The 21508-nt window shown below is 34.5% G+C and overlaps 1 protein-coding gene across 6 annotated transcripts; it reads right to left on the bottom strand.

Annotated features, from left to right (window-relative positions):
- Window positions 1-3179: 3179 nt before the first annotated feature.
- Window positions 3180-21388, bottom strand: LOC107863918 (riboflavin biosynthesis protein PYRR, chloroplastic). Of its 6 annotated transcripts, none has more exons than XM_047407940.1 (14): window positions 21025-21326; window positions 19462-19570; window positions 14174-14273; window positions 11987-12096; window positions 10469-10523; window positions 9944-10336; window positions 9517-9651; window positions 8921-9020; window positions 8690-8815; window positions 8236-8549; window positions 7519-7638; window positions 5381-5626; window positions 5171-5296; window positions 3180-3691 (listed from the first exon to the last, which is right to left on the bottom strand). In XM_047407940.1, exons 6-14 carry the CDS (start codon window positions 10310-10312, stop codon window positions 3416-3418), a joined length of 1812 nt encoding a protein of 603 aa, XP_047263896.1. In that variant the 5' UTR covers window positions 10313-10336; window positions 10469-10523; window positions 11987-12096; window positions 14174-14273; window positions 19462-19570; window positions 21025-21326; the 3' UTR covers window positions 3180-3415. The 6 variants fall into 6 exon arrangements, with proteins under 6 accessions (XP_047263896.1, XP_047263893.1, XP_016565606.1 ...); XM_047407937.1 differs by having other exon boundaries at window positions 10469-10516; window positions 19462-19563; XM_016710120.2 differs by lacking the exon at window positions 19462-19570 and having other exon boundaries at window positions 10469-10516; window positions 21025-21388.
- Window positions 21389-21508: the final 120 nt, after the last annotated feature.

Here is a 21508-nt window from a genome sequence, read left to right as displayed (position 1 = left end):
CAAAATTTGTTTAAAACTCTTTGCGCGCAAACGAACTATGCTACATATCAAATTCGACATTCTGGACATAATGAAACCATCAAAACTTTCATTCGAGATCATTTCGACTAAATGTGGGACCCACACATATAGTTTAATTTTTTATAGAATTCACTCAAAAGCCCAAAGGGGGTCCGGAAGCCTTGAGACCTGAACCAAGGGTCCCCCTAGCCTAAAACCAACGTTCCGAAGTTGATGACGTTGTCGGAATTCTCATTTGAGGTCGTTTATTCGAGACTAATTCCTTAATAGCAATAGCTCCAAAACAGGGGAATGAGCTTAAAATCCAAATGAATTGTCCGATAATCGAACCGACAGTTCCGACAAGTCATAAACGACCTGTAGCCACTATAAAAAGGCTTGCAACGCCGAAAATGTGCAAGAATCGAGAAAATGACCTGGAGGATCATTACATCATTAAATTAGTTAACTAAAATTTTTTACCCAAGTTAGTTTCATTCTCTCTTCCCCACTCTTTCCCGAATGTCTAATGTGAAATAATTACTACAATTTATATCTACTATCCATCCAAGAGATGAGTTTTGAAACAATTATAATTTCATTAATATTTGGAGAAGTGTATTCACTATTTGCTTTATAAATTAAAGTGACGTCGTAAAGTAGTAAGGAACGGTGCTCAATGTACAAAAAAAAATGTGAAAAAAAAAAGAAGAAAATAGGCAACTATCTTAGGTAGATTCCACAATCATGAAAAGAACAAGTATAAAAAAACCAAAGCCCCAAAAATCAAAACGTCGTTGGGATCCCCAATTTCTTCATCCAAAGTGTATCAACCAAATTTTTCTTTCCCAATTTACAGGTGTAATTGTTTCAACTTGCAAGTGCTACCGAGTCCCTAACTTACCCATCTATCATATTTGTAGCTTAATGAAATCTGAAGTCTGCAGAGTTTTGGAGAAATCCCAAGTTAAAGATCGGAGTATTCCTCTCGATTTAGTCATTACAACTTTGAATGAGAAGATACAATTCTTTTTATCACAATTATTAATTGATCATCCCCCCAAAGTAAGGGAAAATACCATTGCTTCGTGATTAGATAATTTGGGAGGGCAACAAGTTTATTTTCGGTGAAAACTGAAATTATTTGACAGCTGATGGGAAAGAGTGGGGAAGAGAGAGAATAAATTAACCTAGGTAACTAAAATAGTAACAACTTTTAGTTAACTAAAGGGTCGTTTGGTATAAGGGATAAGAAAAATAATTTCGGAATAAAGTTTGGGATTAAATTTATACCATATTTGATATAAGATATTACTTAATTCTGTAACTATTTTATCCCATAATTTATATTAAAATGGTGAAATTATTATCTCATGAGGAGGAAGGAATTAAATAATTGGCTTAAGTCATCACCAGGCACCTAAAGAAGTTGCGAAAATTCACTTAGACCCCTCAACTAAGGCTTGTACCTATCAGGCACCTCAAGTGCTAAAATTGGTACCTATCATACACAAAATGCCGATTTGGCAAGGAGAGTGTGTTACACTCTCCTTGGGCGCGTGAATCAGAGAAAAAGATATTTTAATTTTTTTAAATTAAAAAACTTATACTTAAATTTTAATTTTTTTTATAAAAAAAAAAGCCCCAACATCCGTCCTCCCCCCCACCCCCCACCCCACCCCGTGTCTTCTTCTAAGTGAACAATCTGTTCTTTGAGCAACAAAAAGAAAAAACTCCATTAACATAAAATCAGCAACTCTAACCATAAACTTACTAATCAATCTTTCCCATTGAAGACAACATCAAAGAATGGAGAAACACCATTAAGCACAAAATGAGTAATCATTCGTCATCATTGTCAGCAACATCAAAGATGTGAAAAAAAATTCTTTCTTTTACAAAAGCAGTTAATTGATTATGAAATCTTTTTTTTCATTTATTAATACTAAAAAAGAAATTGCTAAGAATTAAAAACAAAAGTTTGTGATGTGGGTGTGAAGTGAACACGGGGAGTGGGGTGGGGTGGGGAGCTTTGTGTGTGAAGACGACGGGGGAGGGGGATGAAGACAATGATTTTGTGTGTGTGGAGACGAAGGGGGTGGGGGCGTAAGGTGGGGGTGGAGGTGGGAGGATTTGTGTGTGAAGATGACTCTGTGTGTGTGAAGACGAAGGGAAGAGCGGGGGAGGGGGGTGAAGACGACGATTGGTGGGTGGGGGTGTTTTTTTCTTTTCTTTTTTTAAATTGAAAATGAACAAATCAGTATTTCCACAATATAATTTATTTTTTTGCCACGTGTTATTTTTTTAGTTGATCAGTTTTACCACATCAGCGCGTGTGTGTTGTACACACTTTAAGTTTTTAGCTAAATTATCTAAAAAAGGCTTGATAGAATCAAATTTCGGGTGGGTCAGGAGTCTAATAGATAAAGACCTTAGTTGAGGAATCTAACTGAATTTTCAGGACAACTTTAAATACGGCGATGACTTAAGCCAAAATAATTCAGTGAGCTTATGCCATGAATGTAGCAAACGGCCGCTAAATAAATAAACCGTGTCCCTTAGATTGTTTAGGGGACATTAGAAATTCAAGACCTGATAACACGTGTATGTACATCCTCTTTTTTCCTTTTCTATATATTACTTTGTTCGTCTCAAAATACTGGCATATTCGCTAAAAATACTTTAGCTCAAAATAGTTAAAATGTTTAAAATTAATTATTTTTTTTTCAATTATACCTTTAGTAACTAATTTTCATATTAATTAAATAAGCTTCATGCAATCGAGATTAAAAAGATAATAGGGTTTCATTAGCCAGTTTGCAACTCTTGTTAATTTCTTCTCCCTCCGTTTCAAAAAGAATAACTTACTTTGACTTAACACAAAATTTAAGAAAATAAAGAACTTTTGAATCCTGTAATCTTAAATTAAAATTATGTCAAATGTACTAAAATGCCCTTTAATCTTGTGGTACTAAATATGTCATGTGAAAGGTTAAAATTAAAGTATTGTCAAAGGGGGAAAGGAATCATTCTTTTTAAAACGGACTAAAAAAGAAAGCAGGTAATTCTTTTTAAAATGGAGGAAGTATATACTCAGCAATTCGATGGACTTGCTCAAATATTTCATAGTGCCACATAAATTGAGACAAAAAGTAACAACATATAATATCTGAAAATTATTTAGAAGTACTATGAATCAATAATTAACTTAAAATATTTAAAAATCATACAAAAATTTTGATTGACTTTTCAAATTTCATCGATTTCACATAAATTGAAATTAAAAAAATTACATCGAACCGGTGCCAGCACGAGCTCGTGTATCTAGCAGTAAATAGATAAGCCATGATCAAAAGGCTTAGTTTTCTTGCTAGATTACAACATTAGCCCAACATTGTTGGGACAGAATATATGACTATTTACTTTCTGATGTTTGAGGAAGCAAAGAACTTTGACTTGTTGAAGAGTCACCTAGGAACTCGGATCTCAACATCATTAGCAATCGTCCAAGATAGTTAAGGCCTTCTCCGTCTCGACCTCCTCCCCAGAACAGATCATGTGGTGAACCCTCCACAAGAACAGAGCCCGCAGTTGAGAGCAATAAAGAGTATAAATTGGGGTATGTCGTGAACTTGCATTTTAAGGCCTTATACATGACATCAATCTTGATTGATTCCCAGTCCGGTCTTACCTGAAAAACACAGGAATAAAAGGGGAATGAACAAAAGTTAGACCTTAACTGCATTATATTGATCATTAAGTCGCACCGAGGCAAAATAACAAAAAAGACTACGATGCAGAACCAATAGCCTAAATGTAAAGACTAAAGAACAAAGTATTTCTTGCTTACATCTTCGGTTCGATTTTGTGTATTATCGATTCGGTTTATCGATTTTCGATTTGTAAACACGTTAAACCGATAACCAAACCAATAAGATATTCATTATCAATTTTCGGTTAATCAGTTTTTGGTCGTTAAGGTTTGATTTTGGATTTAACCAATAAGAAAATGTTCCTCCAATTTATTTATTTCTTTGTTTTCTCTTAGTTTCATTTGTTCTACACTATCTTCATACATAAAAGTCTACGCAATTTAGAAGCACTAAGACCACAATTATAAAATGCAAAAAATAATAAGCTATGTATTTAAAATCTAAGGCCCTATTATATAATTACGGATGAAAAAAAAAAATTTAATATAATCTTATTAGGTTACTGGTTTGACCATTAACTAAAACCTTAAATTCGGAACCCGAACCGATAACTCAATAAAAGTTTCTACAAAACCATTTAAAAACAGTTAGCCCAATAACCCGATACCAAAATAAACCAAACCTAATATATGCATTAAGAAATCTATTAAAATATCTATAAATATTTGACTGTGAACCAGTAATTATTATATATTAATATGAGATTGTTATAAAAACATATAAACTTTAAATTATGAATCTGCATTGGCTAAGCCACTTTGGAGATAATATTTAATATGGAGCAAATAGCTTCTGACCTCACCCATTCATGATCAAGCATTTACAATACAATTGATAATAATCTGTTATCTAGTTAAGTAGCATGCTTATGCTTTCTGAACCTAAGTTACTCAGACTCTTCATTTTCGGTGCCGCACCATGTCGACACGATATGGGTGAGAGTGTGGGTGTGGAATCTGTACCCGATCTGGTAAACTGAATTTGGATACTTTGACCAAAATCGACAGAGAATTCTGAACTGAGTCAATGAAAAGGAATGACCGACCTTTGGTACTTTGAAGAAAAATTAAACACCTTGTATATAGAAATTTATATGCCGCTCCTTTTTCTGTTATCTCCTCCTAGAATTCTCTTCTTGATCAATATTTTTTCCTCAAGTTCTCCACATGATATCTCCTAATTTAGGTTTTAAAACTTTATTTTAGATATTTGGATTATTTTTAGCCGAATCCCCGCACCCGCATCCATACCAAGATTCGTATCCCAGAATCTTAAAATTTAGCTCATGAAGATCCGACCTCTAGTTCCGCACCCATATCGGACACCCACACCCGAGTCTGAGCAGTTTACTTCTAAACACATGAATAAAGCAGCCTTACAAAGAAGGAACTGCTAAAAAAGTGAAGAGTACATGGAGAAGCAATGGGATAATATTGTAACAGGAATGTAAAGAATACCAGATTAGGTTGTTGCCTCTGTATTCTCCTTCCAATCCGTGCTGCTTCCTCAGGGCTCATTGCACATTTTATTTCTTCAATACAACTTTTGGCTATAGGATCAGATGCCCCGACAAACTTTTGTGCCTTCAGTCAAAGAATTATTTATCAAATGTCTGAGAGATGCCGCAAATAATGAAGTTCCATCTTTAAGAATTTCAAGGAAATAACCTGGTAATAATGCTCTACACTGGACCAGGTGACAAGTTCTTCATTTTCATCAGGCATTTGAATTGGATGGAGAGAGAAGTTTGAGAAGGCACCATATGGATCCCATGTCTTGTAAAAGAATATGATGCTTGCCTCATAAGGAGAAATAGTAGGGTCAATGGCCGATGTTTCTTGTATTGATGGAATAGTGGGTGTTAGATCAGGAACTGGTTGTAGAAACCCGCTAACAAGTATGTCGGGTCCAATCTGCATATTCATACGACGACTTCAAGAGTTATAAAAATTAACTCACAGAATAACTAGTCATGATTAAAAGGTAGGTCACGAGGGGAAACAATCTAGAGTGACAACAAGGTTTCAGTTTATCTTGTTTTATTATTTCTTTAAGATGGTTATACCAAAGAAATGATATCAGAGAATGATGTCGAGAACCCTTCAAAATAGAGACATTGAAAGGCAATACAACTTTTAGCAATTATTGCATACTTGACAATTATACCAAGTAAAAGGAACACAAAGATGAACAAAAAATTGTCATGTGGTGTTGTAGCATCTTATTGCTATAAGGTGAAAAATTATTTCAGCATCTGGGTACATCAGTAATTAAATATTAATTGCATGGAGACCTTTGTTTTTAACCAGCCTTGACAGATTACCATAGCGATACAGGATCTTATACATTGTTTGGAACTACAATGCACTTAATTAAAGCTGGCCCAAGGAAGTATAATCGGTTTTCCAGAGGTGAGATTGCATAGCCAGTACTTACAACACGCAATGTGGGACCCTCATTGAACAGACTTATTACCAAACAACTAGCAACTAAAAAGAGTTTAAAGATTTGGAGTGGCAGATAGATTGCGGAAGTTTGCATCTGGAAACACCTGTAAAAAAACCTTTAACTTGAGCATATGCACCAACAAGAGATGAACGTGAGTAATACAAAGTGAAGGAGAAATACAGAAAGAAAGAGAGTTTAATTGAAATGTAAGCATTGGCACAAGATATTGAAAGAGGAACCTGAGTTCTAACTTTAAGCAAATATTTTCTTTTTGAAAGAGATAGAAGTAACATCAGAGTAATTAATTTCTCCTGAAATGCCTACTTATCCGTTTAATGCATGCTGAAATTCGGACTACATTTTCTTTAGCTTCTTCATTTTGAAAGCTAAAGTTCCCTCAAGGTAAAATATAGACATATATAATCTTCCATGCCTCAAATCACAAAGTAGTTAAGGTCTGTTACATGAATCTTTTGAGTACATTGTGCCTATTTAGTCCATTCAGTTCAAATGATTCATTAAACCTTACACTACTTAATGCTAGTCATTAACCTACGGCAGCCTTCTAATTTGTGCTTTGTGAAGCTCTCACATACAAAGTTTTCCTTCAAGGTGAAAACTTTTACAAATTTCTTTGTTTGTTAGAACTTAGAAACCTAAAAGGTCTACAGGAGTGACTCATCTTCGTAGGAAAGGTGAAAGACCACTTTTTGTGTTCCACTTTTGCATACGAGTTTGGTTGTATTTTGTAATTACTAATAGAACTATTATGGTGCAACTTTTTAATCTTTATATATTATACATGTTACCAGTCTCAAAAAAAACTTCTGCATACAGCTTTCAAGGAGGTTGTTTTGTGTATCAGGAAGGCGTTTTTGATTCCTTCCATTATAAATAAGCTACTTACAACCCGGCAATGGGGTTTCAGGAAGAGAGAGAAAAGAAAACTATTACAACATGCTGGTTAGACATGGTTTATATAATTAGCAAGATATTCAACGGCCAAGTGTAAGTAGCATCTAAAATATATAAAAGGGAATACAGTCGATCATTGAGAAAAACCAGATTTTTTGGTACTTCAGTGCATTTATCACAAAGGATACCAGGACTTGAAATACAAAGAACTACACTCAAATAAGAAAACACCAGAAATTTGAATAAGGCCAAAAAGAGAAAATTTCACAGGTTGTAACTTGTGCGCACACATAATTAAGGATTAGGCCAGACCAGACAACACTACATGCATTTCTCTTTCCACCTTTATTTTTGTTCAGGTGAGGGGAGTGGTTTAAGTGACAGCAATACATGCATCTATTATGCTCATAATCAGAAAATTTAAAGGAGAAGCATATCAAACCTGCTCATAGCAAACATCAATTAGTTCCAGAGCCTGGGTCATCTCTACCATTCCTAATTCACCAACTGGAGACGGTGCATTTTTCCCACCTATAATTTTGGGAGCGACAAATGCATGTACCTGCAAGTAAGGTTTGACATATATAACTGCACTACCAAAAAACAAAAATTTCTCCCTATATGCAAACTCTATGAAATATCATTAGTAGAGCAGGCAAAAATTTGTTTAATTACTCAGTGAACTAGAAGAGCTGCCAACAAACAGGACTGCTGAATTGTCAATAAGATGAAGAACGCAATAAAGAGTGAAACTGTAGACAAAGGAAGAAACATGAACCCCTGGGTGTTTGATATACTATGCTCTGAGCATTGATGTAAATTTTGACAGTACCAAAGTTATAGAGTGAATCAAAATGAATACGTGCACTAGATAACTCAGACCGATGCTTTTATTTAGTTTGAAAAACAGTAGAAATAGATGAGTATCTATCCTTCCATTTGGATTGTTCTGAAGCAAAAAGCCACTGAGAATCAGGCAGCTAGCTGTCATTACTGGTGTGAAGTTCTTAATAGGTTTAAATAGAAAATCAAAGTTAGCCTTTCAGTTGTATACATCCCATTTCAGAAATTTAAGAGGGAAAAAAAAACTTCCTGACAAGTAATAACAGCTCAGAAGGAGATTCAAAAGTGATAGCAAGAAAAGATAATGAGAGTATACCTTGTGTATGACCCCAGAAGAAATAGCAGATGCAGCCAGTGCCCCTCCACACTCCCACAAAATGGAGAGGTAACCACGATCATACAAGTACTCCATGACATCTCTAGGATCTAAAATATCAAATTCCACCACTTCAACGCCTTTGGATGCAAGCAATCTCTGAAAACTTCTCCTTGCACCTCTTTGTGTAGCAACTATAGTGGGTACCTCAGAAACATTCCAAATATGTGCTTCTTCTGGAAGATCGAGAGTTTGAGACAATACAATACGCCGAGGCAGATGGCCACCTCCATGTCTAACCGTCAAACGTGGATCTAAAAAGTAAAGCAGCAGTTAAATATCTAGGGCATCTGATCAAAGTTAAGCAGCATAAAGCCATTTTGTGCATCTGTAATAAAGTTGACAGGATACTCATAGCATCCAGGACATCATGGAGGAACAAGAAGAGTCATACTGTCTCTGCGCACAGTATTTCCTCCAACAATAACAGCATCACTTCTACCCCGCATATCAAAAACTCTAGTTCTTGACTTTTTGCTACTGATCCATGATGCATGACCACTACTAGCAGCAATTTTCCCTGCGTACACCAAAATATAACCTCAGGTGAATGTCAAGTTTGTTAATGAAGCTTGTGATTTGTTACATATCACGGTTGTTGCAACATCATAGGCTATGCACTCACCATCAAGTGTCATTGCATACTTGAGAACAGAGAACGGGACTTGACAGGCAGCTCTATATAGTAAAGGAGCATTGACAAAAAGGCAGGATTTGAGAGCCTCCTGAAAATTATAGAATGTAAGAGTTAGCTCTAAACAGCAGAAATTATACAAATACAACAACAACAACATGCCCAGTGAAATTCCACAAAGTGGGGACTACGGAGGGTAGTGGCTAGGCAGACCTTCCCCTCTACCTAGTGAAAGCAGAAATTATAGAACATCAGAATTAGCTCTAAAATGCCAAAAAAAATCCCATCACCAGATTGGTTTATCAAAGCAACATTGAATTTAAATTTTTTTTTTCTGCTCGAAGTTTCGCGGAAAAAATCTTCATTTATTTCAGCAAAAGATCTAAAACTGATCTTAACAATGCAAATACCAAAGTAATGTATCTTGAAGTGTCTCCAGAATCAAAAAATTAAGCTTTAAGCAATTCATAGTGATGCACAATGTTTATATTGCTCCAATACTAAGAATGGCAAGCTTACAACAAGTTAATTTGCTACACAGAAGCCCAGCACGTCCGTTATCCAGGATGTACTACATATAAGATTACCTCAATAGTCTTATTATGTGTATCTTCCGCAAGCACATCAACTTGAACACCTTCACTTCTCAATGCGTGGATGGAATTGCCACGAAGGTGTTGCAGTGGATGCCGTATCCCAACAACAACTCTACTAATCCCTGCCTAACAAAGTTGCATCAATCATTTCCAGTTAAACTTTAACACAAAAGCATACATATTATCAATTTTTGCAATCAGTATTCCTGGCTAATTAGGTGGTGAAACCGATAAATCTTCTAAGTTTTACATGAATTTCTCCTCCCAACAACAATGCATTAGGGTACCATGCTTCTTAAAACAATAACACGTGAAAAGATTACCACAAAGCTGGAAGTTTTGCAATTAAAGCACAAATTGTTAACAACAGAAGACTATACAAAATCCTCAAGGAGAAGGTCAATTGAGTAAATATTACCTTGATTAGGGCGGAAACGGCACTGTTATCACAGTGACAGTCTCCAGATTCCATATTAAGATAAGCAGTGGCACCTCGACACTGTTCGCCGGCGGCTTCAACAGCTTGCACTTCTGCCGGAATAGTCCCTTCGGCGTACAAGTAACCTTCTCCAACCACAGTACCTCCACCATTGGGAACAACGATAACGCAGCCGAAATTAGGATGGGGAGCAGTAAATCCGGCAGATTTGTCAGCTAGCTCGGCTGCGCGTTTAATGTATAGAGAATCAAAAGATGAAACAGATGTATAATTGTGGTTCAAAGAAGCAGAAATGGGTTTGGGTTTGCAGAGAAGGGGGGTAGATAATCCTCCTAGCAAATGCGCCATAGATTTTGTGATCAACTCCAAGCCCTGAAGAAAATAATAGGTGCAGAAAAGTATGTTTAATAGATTTGGTGATGAAACATATATGGGCTTAGCCCGGAATTAGCAGTTGAATTGGCAGAACATTGAGCTATATTTGTAATCTTCATGCATCACTACCTGAGGTCTCCGTGGTACAGCTAGAATCCCAGTATTATGTACATATACCTGGAAGCTAAAATTTGATAAGTTCAAAATCTAAATAAAGTGAATACATATTATCAATTGGCACATTTGATATATCAAACATATGCGTTAAATCTCTCTGTTAGCTTGGAAGAGAGGTTCTACCTGTGGTCCAGACAGTGCATACTTCTACACCACAGAAAGAAAACCTCACTAAAACAATTCTAATTGAAATGAAGAATGGGAAAGCTTTTTCAATAGCTGGAGTGTGTACCTCACCACATGAAACATACTATTTGTACAATTATAGCAAAACCAATATTGTGAAATTATGAATTCACATCAAAGCTTCAAATGTCTATTTGAAAAAAGAATTAAGAAATACAAGCAGCAAATGCAACGAGGAGAAGAATTTATATAAATTTATTTAAGATGTAATAGCAAAACTTTTCAAAACCTTTTTATGTAATTGGGTATCGACATATAAACACGACTAAGACATCCTATGACACTATAAATAGTGGGAGTCTTCTCAAACACTTGTATTACTAAAAAAAATAATGAGGATGATAGTTTTGAAAATCTATTTCATTTCTGACTTATTTACTCAACTTCGGATGTTATACAACATAGGATACCGACTTACTACCAAGCTCATTGGAGGGTGCCTCAATGCAACATGAAGAACTTAGAATAAAAATGATTTACACTCCTAACAATTTTTATCTAGACGGACATAGGTATTCATGTTGTAATGTTTCGGTGGTCTCATTATGAGACAATGAACAAACTTTCTAATTACATAAAGAAGCAAATTCTCGGAGGGATAAACATTGAATTCGGTAATTTCAAACTTTTCTTTGATTCACTTGGGAGGTAGCTCCAAGTATATCAATCACCATCTATCTTGGTAAAGTTATGATGAACTATATCATTATGTTCAACTAAAAACCATGAGATAAAATCACATACATGAAAAAGTTTTAGGATATGTAAGGACACATCATATCATGATAAAGTAATATATGACATGGTCATTCAACTCCAAATTTCTTTGTCTTCAAAGTATACATAGTCCTTAATAGAAAGCAATGGATTGTAAAAGTCAAAATTGACCCTAAATCTTAATTAAATGCCACAAAGCAGATCCATGCTTTCATACTAGAACATGCTGAGAAAGCAATATTTTAATTCAGGAAAAGGGCCAAGACACAACAAATAAAAGATCAGTTTGCATTATAGAATTATTCCACATACCATGCATGAATTTGTTTCCTTTTAACAGAATTTGAAGAGATACTTTTTAAAGTTCAAAATCAAAAGCAAATGAAATTAGTGCTATCATCTGATCTTTCACCTTTATCTATGTCGAGTGAAGAACATATCGAAAGATGAAATGATAACAATCATAGACTTAGAAATCTGGAAAGAACCCAAAAAGGCTAAGTGTTGAAAAAAATGAATTTGAAAAATAAAGAGTTTGTCAAATGAGACGGGGAATTTGTAACCCACATGTATGGACTCTTGGGATCTTCATCTTTCTAAATGGAACCTGAAAATCTGCATACTTCTCCCTTTCTCCTTCATCAATCCAAAAAAATAGTTGCAAAGAAGTCTCAAACCTGCATTGTTGATATTATTATTGGTCAAAATATGTTTCAAAAAAAGTTTAATATCAAATAATTTTTCAGTTTCTGAAACAAAGAATGACCTTGATACTCTTAAAAACAGTAACAAATTTACACCAAGTGAGTAAAAATTATGCCTAATCAAAGTTGTATTTTGGGTGTCTCGAAGTATGAGATATTAGTTACAGTCTATTCATATTGTCCTACTCTGTTTTATCCAGCTTTTTGTTCTCTCCTTGGTGCTTAATATCTTCTTCATGATAAAAAGATCTAAAGAGTAGTCGGAAGACTATGTAGAAAGAAGGAACAACTTAAGAAGAAAAATAAAAAATAAAAAACACTATGAAGGGCGAAAAAAATTGAGGAGAGAGTCCGGCACAACAACAATAACATAATCCATTAAATTGAAAATCTAAAGAGAATTGAAAGAAAATTGTCATGTTGCAAGTCTTATTACTCAATTGCGAGGAACAGGATTACGGTTTCTTTCTTGAGAAAGAAAGAAGTGAATAGAGAAAGAAACAACTTACAATTCTGCCTACGGACGGAGAAGCACTCGAACCAAAACTGAAAAATATCAAGATGGGAATGCACGAGTGCCAGACCAAAAAAAAGTTCTGTGGAATGAAACTAAAAAGAAAGATTTATTTTTTGTTTAATACCACTGGAAATATGTCAATCACTCCTTCTAAGTCAACTACGATGAAATAGAAATCTGAAGGAACTTAGGCGATGTATAAAGAAGGCATAAACTTTGTGTTATTTTAGCTTTAAATTGCATAATGTTTCTATGGTACTATTCTTCAAAAGTACCAATAGGTACGTGTCGGATCCTCCAAAAGTAGTGCATTTTTGGAGGATCCGACACGGGAGCGGCAACATTTTTGGAGAGTCCGAGCAACATAGCTATTGGGTGCGGTCATTTCTATTGTATCTTGTTTTTTGCTATTCCTTATCTTGATTCTCTTACCTTGAGCCAGGGGTCTATCGGAGACAGCCTCTGTATCTCACCTCTCACCTCTGAGTTAGTGGTATGGACTGCGTACACTTACCCTCCCCAGACCCCGCTTGGTGGGAATATACTCCGCTTGGTGGGAATATACTTGGTATGTTGTTGTAAATTGCAGAACGTTTGGCGACATACGTTGACAGAAAAGAACACAAACATTAATGGCATTATAACAACAATTCTAGCTCAAAAATGATAGAAGTACGTGCATGTTCCTTCATTTTGAGTTGATAAAAGTTAATATCTACATCTTGTTACAATCTTCACCAACTGCTGGTAAACTTATACTCTTTTTTAATAATAGCTGGTAACCATACTTCTCTATTATTGAAACTTATGTAGTCTTTTCCAGATTATTTACCCATGTTAACAAGGAGACTTTAGGTCAAAGATCCAGATAAGAAATTCATCAACATAAAAAGAAAGAAACAATTAATAAAACACTAATTTATCTCCTCGCCAAGAAATATACAATATATATTTATTCTAGATCAACATTTTACAAGTCTTTTCAAATAATTCTTATTATTTTCTCATAAGTGGAACAACCATTGCAACATATCAAAGAGCGATGAAACAAATTATCAGTGACCTCCTACCTACATAACATATGCGAGCCTTTCTTGATGTTAACAACAAAGAGAACAAAGAGAGCTATTGGACACATTGTTACTCTTTAGGACTAGCCAAAAGTAATATGTTATTTTAAGGGATCGTTTGGTACAAGGAGTAAGGGATAACTAATCCCACGATTAATTTTAGGATGAGTTTATCCCATATTTGGTTGAGATAAAATGCATGGGATAACTCATCCCGCAATTAGTTATTCCAAAATTATAATATTATTTTTATCCCATGTTGTGGGTGGGATAACTAATCCTTGAATACTTAGTCCCGATATAAGGTGTTCCTAACCAAATGGCCTCTAAAGTATAATTTACCAGTTTTAAGACAAGAAGTCATATTCTCTTCCTAAACTAAAAGCGAAGCATTTAAGCTAGAAAATTTAACATAAATTCATGACAGGAATTGCTTAAACTTTCGAAGATAAAGATGACATACCTAAGGTTTATAAATTGTGTTGTAACCTGCCCGCTCTTGCTATAGAGTCATTTGCGAGCAAACTATCAAGATGATCCAATATCTCTAATAAGTCTTTAACCTGGGTAGACAAAAAATTCCCCATGTATTAAGAAGAACTCTACACAAAGTATATTAACAAAACTTTTTATGAGAACGAATCACAAAGCCCCTATTATGGCGATGGAGAAAATATAGCAAAAACAAGAACCAATAGTGATGTCCAAAGTAGAAAACAAAATAACCTAATGACATACAAATTGGAGATTCAAACAGCAGTTCGAAATTCTGGATCAACTCGATAGACATACTAAAAATTAAAAATTTGAATCCCATTTCTCTTAATATAGATGTACCCATTTGGTTGAATTTTAGAAAGATCAAACAATAATATTTAGATAAAATTGTCAAATCTATCAAGCATCAACAGAACGCTGAAGATAATCTAGCCAACGATGCCTGCAAGAGAACGATGGTGTGGTGAATTTAGCTCCATGGTTCTTCCATTCAACTCCCAAAACAATAGGCCAAAAATCCTAATACTAAATCGGCAAACGCATATAATTCGAATCCGGAGCCAAAATGGCACTTTTTTTATCAAAAATTCCAAAAGGGACACTTGATATGGAAAAAAACAAAAGGGACAAGTCGCTTGTCGCCCAGCGACTTACAAGTCGCCTGGCTTCACTTTCTCCCACATGAGCTTAGCTGCCTATATATCATCAAAGTGTGCATGCCTAATATTCTGTCAAAGTGTGGTTCCTGTGTAGTGTAAAGTGAGCTTCTTGCCTGCCTATATATTATCAAAGTGCGCTTCCAGTGTATAGTGCATGCCTGATAAGGGTGTTGACGGTTTGGTTAAAAACCAAACCGAACCGCAAATCAAAATAAATTGAATAAAAAAATCAACATTTGGTTCGGTTTGGTTTGGTTTGATTTTAAATTTTAAAAACTGACACTTATATGATTTGGTTTTGGTTTTGGTTTTACTTTAAAATAATCGATAAAATAACCAAACCACACCGATAAAAATTTTATATATATATATTATTCATGAATAAAATATAAATATTTGTTATATTTTATATTTAATGAATTTAACTTTAGCCATAACACTTTTAATCGTATGTATCCATCTAGTTGACAATACGTTATGATATTCTAAATGATTTTCGCACTTTGAATGACAAATGATACTAATTGTGAAAATTATCTTGTTGCCTATAGGATTTTATAGGTGGGTTTCATTAGATTACAAACAATCACTAGTTTTGAACTTTCTTTAAGGTCCCTAGTAAGCAAAGAAAAATTATGTGTTCACTTTTTGAGGGGTTTATCATATCATTCTCTTTTATGTAGTTTTTAAATGTTTTTTGTAGAAATGTTCATATGGTGTTATTCGTGGCTTTAAGTATAACACTAAATTGACATCTTAGTTTCAACGTTGAAGTATAACACTCGATTGACATCTCATAAGTTGGATTGGATTTGGTTTTTTAAAAATTTCGACTTTTTATCATTAGCTAAAGTTATAAACCAAAAAAAACGAACCAAACCGAACTAAACCGACAAGAACCAAAACGACAATTATTTTTTTGTGTTGGTTTGGTTTGATTTTAGAAATTTAAAAACCGACTAAGTTGGTTTTCTTATGGTTATGACTAATACCAATCCAAACCGACCCATGAACACCCCTACTTGATATTCAAAATTGACAGTAAAAGCACGAATTAAAAATGCTTTTGAACTATTCAAAATAGAATAATTTTGCCTTTCGTAAATAATTGAAAGAAAATCATGAGACCTATCAATACTTTCTTTTTAAAATGCAAATATAGTATTTACAAAGTCGAAGCAGAACCTTGACGGAACTAGTAAAATTATTGTCATGAAATCAAAATGTTAAGATTAAAGCTGTGAAATCAGCTTCTTGTAAAAATGCAGAATAAGTATATTATATTATATTTTATGAAGTGCTTCTAAAATTTTGAATATCAGGCATGCACTACACACTGGAAGTGCACTTCGATAATATATAGGCAAGCAAGAAGCTCACTTTACACTACACAGGAACCACACTTTGATAGACTATCAGGCATGCACACTTTGATAATATATAGGCAGCTAAGCTAATGTGGGAGAAAGTGAAGCCATGAAAGTCGTTGGTTGTCTGGCAACTTGTAAGTCGCTGCCCAGGCGACTTACAAGTCGTTGGGCCCACAACGTTTTGTCCCTTTTGGTTTTTTTCCATATCAAGTGTCCCTTTTGAAATTTTTGATTAAAAAAAGTGCCCTTTTGGTTCCGAATTCCATATAATTCCATAACAGACTAATAAAAGATGGAAAAGATAATCAAAAAGAAGAATTCAATGTTGAAGATTGAAGAAAATTAAGGGAAAGATTGAACAAAAGCTTACCGATAACTACAAAAAAGGAGATGAAAAGCTTACCAAAAAACTACAAGATCCTAAATAAGTAGGAGAAAGTTTGCAGAAAGAACTGATGGTTCTAGAATTATGAGTTGTAAAGCTTGTGTCTATATATAGATCAGACACATGTTCCCACACTGCTCATATAAAAAATCCGAGTTGACCAAAAAGAAAAGGCATAATACATAATTGTGCCCTTTAACTTGGTCACAATTGGCATCTAAATCCTCCAAACTTTGGGTGTTCACAAGTAGGAACTTAAGATATCACAAGTTGAGCAAGTAGACATGTGTCCTACATGAAAAGACTCATGCGATTTGACATGTGGGACGTGTGCATCTCACAAGATTTACAAAAATGTCATCACCTAAGAATTGTAACCAAAATTTGTGATAGCGGACTTAAAAAGTTATGAAAACGAATAAGACTAAAGCAATGCAGGTCCAACACATTTCTAGCTTGTAAGCCTTTAGTTTTGCCACAGGAAAATAATCTTTGTAAAGATTAGCATCAGAAGAAGTAACTAGTATTTTTGTTATTCGATCATTATAGTGGGATTAACCTCAAACTTCATTCAAGAGGAGGTTTGTAAGAAAAATCAAAAGAGAAATAATGAATATAGAGAACGTGTGAAGGAAAGAAGGGTACTATATTGATGAGGAATTGATGAACAGTCAGGCAATGTAAACAAAAAACTAATAGGGAGGGGGGAGGGGGGCGTTGTATACATCAAAATTTTGCAACCAACGATTATGAAATTTTCATCTGACCAGGGAAGCGTGATGCAGAAAAAAGCGACAAAGCGCGCATTACACGAAGCGTGAAGCGATGTGAGTGCATCATTGAAGTAAAGTAGTGAAGAAGAAGAAGTCACAATAGCGGTAGTGGCACAGTGAGGAAGAAGTAGCAGCAGCGAACTTCAAAGTTAACCTCAGAAATTGCAGCAGTGGCAACTGCAGTAGACTTTTTTTTTAATTTAAAATTGATCCTAAATATAAAATCAACATGAGGAGACTCTTTTATATTTAAAATTGATCCTAAAAATAAAATCAACATGATGCGCTCGCATTAGCCACATGCGCGAGAAGAACTCGCATCGCTTTGCATCATCGCATTATGCGGCGATGCGGGTGCATTCCTGAACACTGCTAAAACCTAAAAACAAATCAAAATTTCAAAGGGGTTATAATGAAGAATCGACCTTTAGCTGATTAATGTATTATATACATCAAAATTTTGCAACCAGCGATTATGAATTTTCATCTGACTAAAGCCTAAAAAGAAATCAAAATTTCAAAGGGGTTATACATGAAGAATCGACCTTTAGTTGATTAATGCAATATAAATAAATTTTAAAAAATGAAAACACGGAAACTGAAGGGGTTATACCACAATATTCCCACCAAGCAGTTCGAAAGCAACTCCATCCCCCCATGAACCAATATAAGTGTTTGCTTTTAATAGCACAAATACTCAGCAAGCAGTAGCACACAACGTCATCTCAAATTGTGAAAACACAGTTGTATTTCTAGTCTGATTTCTTTTTAATTTGTTAAATCACCTATCCAACACATTCAATCAAATCTTGAGCTTCTATTTTGTGTCTTCATTTAAACACCTTTTATTCCCATTCAAAGACTTCACTTTTACCAACAATTATTAGAAAAATCAATCTAACGATATAAAAGCTCACGCTACACGAATTGAAGCAAAAACGAAGGAAAAAAGAAATAGAAAATTTAGGGCAATGAATTAAAGGAGCATATTTGAAGAGATAAAATTAAGTGAAATAGTAATTTCTGAAAGCACGAAGAAGAATGAAGATATGTGTGAGATGATAGAATGAAAAATTCTAGAGTTATATTGGTCTGAGGTACAGTAAAAGCCACATGAAGTGACCATTCAGACTTCAATAGATACGTAATGAAAAAGTACAGTACTTTAATGTACAAGCAACATAGCTGATTGTACAACTTTTATTGCGGTGGTCATCCATGGGATGACTTTTCTATATAGAAGAAATTCATGTGATCCGGATGATTAAAATAACGAAATTTAGATATTATAAAGGATGACAAACAAAAATTAAAAAACTAACAGAATACAGGTAACCAAGAAGTACTACAGTCAATTGCAACTTAGCATAAGGTTTTCATTTTGAAAAAACTATGTTACATAGTGTTCACAAATCATCACTAAGATGAGATCTATCATTAAGCATAAACCACAAAATTTACAAATATAGGACACACCTATTACATTTCATATTTACTCTCATGTATATCGTTAATGCCTTGAAAGAAAATTTTTATGAAATTTATAGCTGAAATAATTGGGATCCTACTTATGTTGGTTGAAAAAAATCTTCTTTCTTTTTCAAGCAGAAACACTCATTGGTTGTAATATACCTTGTAGCTGGTTTACTTTCTAGCTAGCCGATCTAATTCAACTTCTTTATTGTCGGATATTTGGTATAGAACTATGGCTATCAATTTGGGATTCAACGTCGACTCTTATGTGCTAAAAATTGCAGAATGAGACTGTTGGTGGACTACTTATTCTTTATTTTTCAAGCAGATTATCCATTGCTTGTTTCAGAACATATAGTTGGTTTACTTGCTACCTGCTCTAAATCTACTATTTTTTGCTTGGGGAAATCAGTGTCTAAATCATTAACCCTATTGGCTCAAAATTAATTACGAATGATCTTAGCAAACAGGTTCTCTGTTAACGATTCCTTTTTTTAGTACTCTTATCTTCCACATGAAATTAGATAATTTTCTAGGTGACTCAATGCTTAATGGGAGGAAAGAAGAACCTCAGTGCAAGCGTCAGGATTTACCATTCAGGTTTTTTCATAGGGACAACCACTTTGCTTCTCTTAACTAATGGTTGGACACTGTGCAAGTTGTCGGTTAACTAAAGAGTACCCTTTTTTGCGTTCCTGCAAACTATAACTCAATTAAGGCTTCTATTCCTGTACAGGCGCAAGTAAAAAAAAACACAAATTCTTGAACTGATTTGAGCCAACAGAAATAGAAGTAAATAATAAAACAGAAAATCTCACTGAATCTATTTGTGAAGAAATAAGAATAAATATGACATCCACTGTGAATTTGAGTCATCAATTTGGGAAATCTAACGACAAACAGAAGATTAGGACGAAGATTGAGTAAAACTAACCTGAAATTGCAACACTCTGGTGAGAAAATTCAAAGAACTGTCATTGAAAAAAGTATGTCTAAACATGTGCAAGTGTGCAATGCTATAAATATTTCAAGTTACGGCGGATGATAATGGACAACATTTGTCACTTTGCTACCAATCTGGGTCGATGCAACATATTCATGTATTAGCTTTTGCCTTCAATACATAAGAATCTAAATAGATAGCACACATAAAATACATTCTACCGCTCTATATCCTAAAAGAACTCAGTCTATCCCTAGCTCTGAGTTCACAGAATGGAACAATAGACACAATACTCCACGATCTATTTAGGTGTCTTCTATTGTCATATACTATCAATCTTAAATTTTAAAGGTAGATCTGGTCTAACTATATACAAAAATTTGTCACCTTTCAATTTGTAGTGAACTTTCTCTGGTTTTATTTGTAAAAAGAATATATTTTCGCATACATATTGCTTTTGATTTCTAGAATTGTAATTTAGATTATATGTTTTACATGTGTCTTGCCTGTTGAATATTAAGGAAAATAGCCGAGCTCTTATTGTAAAAAGTATGATCTTTAGCTCAAATCGATATCTTGAAACAACAGTCCCAGCATTCCAATAACCACCTACGTTATGAAATTATTAGGGCGAATATTGCGACAAAAACTGACCTAAAATTGCACATCCAGATGAGATGATGAAGTTAAAGCAAAGGCCTAGAATAGGGCACCCAAGGGTGTGACCTAGTGGTCAATGAAGTGGGATGAGAACCTGAGGTCTAGGTTCAAATTCCAGCATATGCAAAAAACACTCCTTGCCTTGATGAATAGAGTTACCTGGTATCTGTTGCTGGTGGTACGTGGATTTAATCGAGCTGGAGCGAACACCACGGTTATAAAAAAAAGAAAAAGAGAAGGCCTTGAATATGTGGAGAAAAACAAAAATCTCAACACTTGAGAAGAAGCGGATGTGTTTCCATCGTTGGAACAAAGAGACACCAGCAACCATACAAGAATTAGACATAGTTTTGTAAAATTTGAGTCACGTCAAATAGGCATCAAATCCTAGATCATCGCTGACATTAAACTATCTTCTTTAATGAAGTATCACAAAATTCGATAGCTGATTACAACAATACCTTAAAATCTTTTGTTTGTTTCTCAAAACAGAGAATCGTAAAGCTATATTATATACTGATATTTACAACTGAAAGGCAAAAAAACTACACACCTTCCTGCTCGAAACCCTTTGCAGCTGAGTGCGACGAATTCTCCCTTAAATATTATTCGATTTAGATAGTTAATCAGCAACAGAAGCACCTTTCTTTGGAAGCTAAATTAGTAATCTCCGATATTTTTTTTTTACTATCCGAATCAAAATTGAAAAATTCTCTGAAAAGATATCACAGTTATGGATGAGGAATGTATTTGAGAAAAGTAGGCTTTTGTAATAACTAAATTAAGAATTGGGAGAAGATTAAACCCAAAATTGAGAACACACTGACGAGATTAGGTTTGAAATGTGTTGCAATAGAGCAGAGAGATGGAGGTATGTACAAGAGTTAGCGTTAAATGACTGTATTGACCTTGGTGGCAGAAAAAAAAAAATCAATTTTACTTTTCATTTATTTCTAAAACTAGATACCGTGCCAGCACAATCCAACATTTATTATTTACGTTATCTCAATTTATATAGCATAAATAATACTTAGAGC

This window comes from Capsicum annuum, chromosome 3 (genome assembly GCF_002878395.1).
Source record: "Capsicum annuum cultivar UCD-10X-F1 chromosome 3, UCD10Xv1.1, whole genome shotgun sequence".
Taxonomy (NCBI): domain Eukaryota; kingdom Viridiplantae; phylum Streptophyta; class Magnoliopsida; order Solanales; family Solanaceae; genus Capsicum; species Capsicum annuum.
The sequence above is the reverse complement of the archived record's forward strand: the minus strand, read 5'-3'. Positions and strand labels throughout refer to the sequence as shown.

What these genes read in the sequence shown, in the direction of transcription:
- LOC107863918 (XM_016710120.2), bottom strand. Translation starts at nt 10,312, where the DNA reads ATGGCGCATTTGCTAGGAGGATTATCTACCCCCCTTCTCTGCAAACCC. An exon ending in AAATACTGTGCGCAGAGACA is followed by an intron (nt 8,550 to 8,689) that starts GTATGACTCTTC and finishes TTTACTTTTTAG; the next exon opens with ATCCACGTTTGACGGTTAGA. An exon ending in GTGTAGAGCATTATTACCAG is followed by an intron (nt 5,297 to 5,380) that starts GTTATTTCCTTG and finishes CTTTGACTGAAG; the next exon opens with GCACAAAAGTTTGTCGGGGC.